General features: G+C 55.9%; 1 protein-coding gene across 1 annotated transcript; it reads left to right on the top strand.

The window, feature by feature from the left end:
* Positions 1–1,017: 1,017 nt before the first annotated feature.
* LOC309975754 (keratin, type I cytoskeletal 14-like) lies at positions 1,018–5,257 on the top strand (the record flags this gene model as incomplete). The annotated part of the gene is made up of 8 exons (XM_082860983.1): positions 1,018–1,548; positions 2,807–2,889; positions 3,486–3,642; positions 3,797–3,958; positions 4,042–4,167; positions 4,268–4,488; positions 4,581–4,627; positions 5,160–5,257. 8 exons carry the CDS (start codon positions 1,018–1,020, stop codon positions 5,255–5,257), a joined length of 1,425 nt encoding a protein of 474 aa, XP_082717109.1.
* Positions 5,258–6,082: the final 825 nt, after the last annotated feature.

The raw sequence follows: 6,082 nt of genomic DNA on the forward strand, positions 1-6,082 counted from the left end.
GTGTTGCTTCACCCCCCTCTGGGGCCCAGACTGGGCTACAACAGTGCTACCCAGACTTTGTGCCACACTCAGCATACAAAACGCTTTCACATCCATTGCCACGTTGAATTCTCAGTGCTGACTCTGCAGTACTCCCACTTTACAGATGAGCAAACTGAGACTCCAAGGAGGGTCAGGGCCTGGGTCACACAGGAGTAAATAGCAGAGTCAGGACTCAGTCTGACTCCATGCACTTTCCCAGTGTCTCCTGTGACACCACCTGCCTTTGGCCAGACTGAGCGGCCAATGCCATGGGCCCAGCCACAGATGTGTGGAGGATCTTAGGGTCTGTGCCTAGGGCTGGGGAGAGCCGCCTGGATTTCCCTTTACTGGGGGTGTCGGGAGAGAAGCCTGAGCCACCTGACTACTGGCTGGGCATGTTTCGGGGATGTGACAGGCCCCGTGGCACAGTCCAGCAGGTCAGAGTTGGGAGGGCCCCAAAACCTTGTTTCTTTTTCTGGCTGGTAACGCTGAGGGGGCGTCTCTGTGCCCCGTGTGACCTTGCCATGCTGGTGTTCCTCCTGGAACATGGAGTGCTGGGCTTCCTCTAGGTGGATGTCAGAGACCCACCTAGTTAATGGGGACTAACAAGTCACTAGGTTTACGGTGCAGAGACCCTCTCCCACCACCTGGCTGAGCCCAGCATGCAGAGGGCTGTGCTCCCAGGGCCCAAAGGGAAAGTGTAGCCTGTAGGCCCATACCTCCTCCTGTGACTCACACCTGGTGGGACAAGAAACCCGAAACACCCCGAACAATGAGTTTCCAGTAAAATATGACAGACATGATGGGGCGGAGGAGAGGAGGGATCTGACTGGGAGTTGGCACTGTCCCCTGGGTGATGAAAGCCAAGGGGAATGGAAAATGCCAGGCCCGCCCTCACCCAGGAGTATAAAGCCTTGCATCCCTTCCTAACTCACCCAAGCACCTTTCTCTTCTCTCTGCCGACTCACTCGCTCGCTCACTTCCCTCCTTGACACCATGACCAGCCGCCAGGGCACCTCTTCCAGCTCTATGAAGGGCTCCTATGTCATCAGCGGCGGCTCCAGCTGCGGGTCTTCCGCCAGGGCCGGAGGCTCCTTCCGGGCCCCCAGCAACTACGGGGGCCTGTCCTCCTCCCGCTACTCCTCCGGGGGTGTCTGCGGGGTGGGGGGCGGCTATGGTGGCAACTACAGCAGCAGCAGCAGCTTTGGTGGGGCCATGGGTTGCGGCTTCGGTGGAGGATACGGCGGTGGGGCTGGTGGCGGCTACGGTGGTGGCTTCGGTGGTGGCTCAGGTGGTGGCGTGTGTGGCGGCTTTGGCGGTGGTGATGGGCTCCTGGTGGCCAGTGAGAAGGTGACCATGCAGAACCTCAACGACCGCCTGGCCTCCTACCTGGACAAGGTACGCGCCCTGGAGGAGGCCAACACTGACCTGGAGGTGAAGATCCGCGACTGGTACCAGAAGCAACGGCCCACTGAGATCAGGGACTACAGCGCCTACTTCAGGACCATCGAGGACCTGAGGAACAAGGTGCGTGGACCAGGCAGCGGGAGGTGCCGCTCCGGCCAGCTCATTTAGGAGCAATGGCTGCTTCAGGCCACTGGTTACTTGGGATTCTTAGGCAGAAGAGCTTCCAGCTCCAGATCCCTTCTTTTGGCTCTAGATGCCTCCAACAGAGCTGGTCTATGAGAAGATGGTCTCCCTTCCCCTATCTTGTTCATGCCTCTCTGAGCTCCAGATTCTCAGACCACAAGAGACCAGGGATTCCTACCCTTACATTTTACAGAGGAAGAAGCTGAAGCTTTGGGCTGTCTGCCCAAGGTCACACAGCAAATTAATGGCGGAGCCAAGGCTAAAGCCCTAGTGCCCCACCTGCCAGTACAGGAGGCAGCAACCCGTTCTCCAGCACAGGGGAGGAGCGAGGCTCTAACTGCTCCAGGCTAAACATCCAAGTCACTCATTAGCTCATTAGTCTGGGCTGTGGCGGCTGCTGCCCGTGAGCCCTGGCACGGGTGGCCCCTCCCCACAGCCAGGAGGGCATGGAAAACCCACAGAGACAGTCACTGGTGGCCCACTTTACGTGCCCTGCGTAGGAGAGGGCCTGGGGGGCTTGTGTTATCTGACTCCAGCCCCCGTTCCTTGCTCCCATGTCACCCCAGGAACCTGCTGACCCTGCTTCCCTTGGTGTCTGGCTCTGATGCTTTGAGTGGATTAGGGAAATCAGATGATGAGGGAGGGAACTCTAGCCAGTCCAGGGTTCTACCTTTCTTTGCTTTCCTTTTGCTTCTTCTTTTCGAATCCCCTGTGCCAGCTAGAGCTCAACTTTTGGGAAAGCCCCACTTTGAGGTCCTGTGCTCTGAAGACTTGAAAAGGAGTGTACGTGCCTACAGAGGACTGGCAGGGCTGACTTGTGCAGTGAGAGCAGAATTCAGATCCGGAAGGGGGTCTGGAGAGTCTGGTCACTCCCCTCCTCTGTGGGTCGGGCACTCGAGGGCCTGAGACTCATCTCAGGCTTTGCAGCAACTCAGTGGTAGATATAGGATCAGAACTCAAGGGCTTTTTATCTAAGGTCAGGGCTCTTTCTACCCATTCTGCTGACCACGAGTAGCCAAGTCCTGGGTCAAATCTGGACCACTGTGAGTTACCCTTTAGGCTGCCGTGGCAAAGGCTTGTGGGGAGTAGCAGGGACTCAGGCAGAAGCATGAAAGCAAAGTCCTGATGCAGGCTGCAGTCAGGTCTGGCTAGTGCTGTCCACTGGACCAATGACCTGTACCCTTTCCACCTGCAGATCCTTGCGGCCACTGTGGACAATGCTAATATCGTGCTGCAGATTGACAATGCCCGCCTGGCCGCTGATGACTTCCGCACCAAGTGAGTTTGCAGTGGTGTTTCAGAGCATCCCGTCTCCCCTGGGTTGGGCATTTTTGGAGAAGTGTTCCCTGAACAGAGCTGGAATGTGCCACAATGGCTGTGTTGAAAACCCCTTGGGGTGTTTGTAAAAATACGAGACTCTTGGGCCCCACCTTTGGGGTTTGGATTCAGTTATTATTATTATTTTTTCATTCAGTTATTTTTAATAGGCTACCTGGGTGATCCTGACCCACAGCCAGATTAGGGGGCCACTGCTTTAGGGAGGGGCAGTCCCCACTTCCCCGCCTGCCCCTGAAGTGCAGGAGGTAGTCCTATCTGGAGGCCTTGTGTGCTACTGGCTGGCTGAAGCCAGAAGCATCGCCCCTCCGTGAATTCTATAGCACGATCAACTGTCTTATTCTTGGCACTGTCCCCCTCCCCAGAATTTCAGATCTGAGGAATAATGGGCTCTGTGTCCATCCGTGCCATCTTCAAGACTGGCTCACTAAACCGCCCACAGGATGCCGACTATGGGCAGAAGCTGCAGGGGGAAGAGAACAGAGCCTTCAGTGTGGCCAGGGAGGGTGTCTCATTCCTTTTTCCCTGGGTCATTCCAGGTACGAGACGGAGCTGAACTTGCGCTTGAGTGTGGAGGCCGACATCAACGGCCTCCGCAGGGTGCTGGATGAGCTGACCCTGGCCAGAGCTGACCTGGAGATGCAGATCGAGAGCCTGAAGGAGGAGCTGGCCTACCTCCGGAAGAACCACGAGGAGGTGAGAACCAAATGGAAAAGCCAGCTTAGAGGGTTAGCTGGGAGGGAAGAGATGGTGGAGAGGAATGTTCAGACCTGGAACACCTCTGACTAGGGAGCCCTAATCGGTTGCCATAGTGAGGCCCCTGACTGTGGACCGTTCTTTGGTTGTGCAGGAAATGGCTAACCTGCGAGGCCAGGTGGGCGGGGATATCAACGTGGAGATGGATGCCGTCCCCGGCGTGGACCTGAGCCGCGTCCTGAACGAGATGCGCGAACAGTACGAGAAGATGGCGGAGAAGAACCGCAAGGACGCCGAGGACTGGTTCTTCAGCAAGGTGGGTGGCATTCGGAGTGGAAGGGACCCAGGACACCTGCCTCCGTGAAACTTCCAGTGCCAACGATGTTTTCTTTTCTGCAGACAGAGGAACTGAACCGCGAGGTGGCCAGCAGCAGCGAGATGGTGCAGAGCAGCAAGAGCGAGATCTCAGAGCTCCGGCGCACCATGCAGAACCTGGAGATCGAGCTGCAGTCCCATCTCAGCATGGTAGGGGCGCTGCCAGGCCTGGGGGGCGGCGTGCCCAGGGTCCTGGAGGGAGAGAATGACCACCCTCATGGATTCCTGATCTTCTTTCCTTCCCTCACAGAAATCATCCCTGGAGAACAGCCTGGAGGAAACCAAAAACCGCTACTGCCTGCAGCTGTCCCAGATCCAGGGGCTCATCTGCAACGTGGAGGAGCAGCTGGCCCAGCTGCGCTGCGAGATGGAGCAGCAGAGCCAGGAGTACAAGATCCTGCTGGACGTGAAGACGCGGCTGGAGCAGGAGATCGCCACCTACCGCCGCCTGCTGGAGGGCGAGGATGCCCAGTGAGTAGGGGCCCCCTCTCAGTCCCGCTCCGCCCTGTTCACTCACTGCCCCCTGTGTGTCTGATCATTTTGCCCCTTTTCTGTCTTCACAGCTTCTCCACCTCTCAGTTCTCCTCTGGCTCTCAGTCATCCAGAGATGGTAAGAATTTCCTCCTCATCAAGCCTGGACTCAAGACCACCCCCTGTCTCCCAGCATGTCTAGGATGTTAGATGGGAGCTTCTGGAGGGGTTGAGCTAGGGTTTTCTCACCCAGTATCCCTTATGCACCTCTGTGGGTAGAAGAAACCATTTTCTAAACCCTCCTTATGGCGAGGAGTTGGTGGCCCCCTATATGTGGCAGATCCCATAGTTCTGGCGGTCAGCATCAGGGACAGAGCCCCACATGGGTCTTCCCACCAAGACCAGTCCATTTGGGCAGATCTGGATGGAACCATTTTGGGCTGAGTTATTAGGAAGCTCCAGTCTGAAGACACAGACGCTGCCCCTGACCTTAGGGAGCTCTAGTCTGAAAGAAATGTGCTGATGATATCCGTGCCGGGGCGAGAGCAGCGGGTGAAGTGGTAATCAGGGGAGAGGGCAGCAGGGAGACAGTTTGTTTAAGTGCCCTCGCACTCCTGATTTCTCCATTGCCTATCCGCCGCTGATAACACCCTCTCTCCCCTCTTCCCCAGTGACCTCCTCCAGTCGTCAGATTCGCACCAAAGTCTTGGATGTGCAGGATGGCAAGTTGGTGTCCTCCCACGAGCAGATCGTTCGCACCAAGAACTAAAGCTGCTCTGCGCTGTTCAGGCCTAGAAAGCTCCCCATGTGGACACAGATTTCACTGGGTGAATCCCCTGTCCTCTCCCCCACCCCGCCACCGCAAGCACTTCACACCTGAGCCTTGTTTCACCCTTGCCCCTCCCAGCAATCAATAAAGCTTCATTATCTGAATTGCACAGCTATCGCCTCTGCCTGGTCATTGTCAGGAGGGGTGGTGGGGAGAAAGCGGAGGAAGCATCTCTTTGGAGCTCTCATAGCACCTGGCTATGTCATCCGGGACTGGGAGAAAGGACCTGGGGGCAGATCAGGCCCAGGTCCCAAGATGGCTTTCGCCATCGCAGAAGATAGATGTGTGTACCAGGTCATTTGTGGTGTCTCCTGGGGCATGGAGGAACATGCATTCATTTACTCACTGATCCATTTACTTATTCATTCAACAGCTATTATTGAGTGACTTTTGTAAGCCAGGCACTGTGCTAGGTGAGGGATTTCTTAACACTTCGGTCTTTAGGGATTCCTTTGAGTATATATTGAAAACTGTAGATCTCTTCCCATGCCCAATAAGCATACACACATTTGCATATAATTCCTGAGATTCACGGGTTCCCTAGAGCTCATCAGTTGAGGTCCATGAACCCAGTCAGAACTCATGTTTTACTGAGAGTCTTGTCTCCCTCCATTCCACCTGCCCTTGCCTTCACAGCTGGGTCTGAATCCTGCCTGCTCTTAGTTGACATAGAGTAAGTTGATTAGCATCGCCAAGCCTCAGTTTCCACATCCGTAAGGTGGGCACAATGACAGTACCTACCCCGGGAGCTTTTTGTGAGGATTT

Source organism: Leucopleurus acutus (assembly GCF_964270905.1).
Source record: "Leucopleurus acutus genome assembly, chromosome: 19".
Classification (NCBI taxonomy): Eukaryota; Metazoa; Chordata; class Mammalia; order Artiodactyla; family Delphinidae; genus Leucopleurus; species Leucopleurus acutus.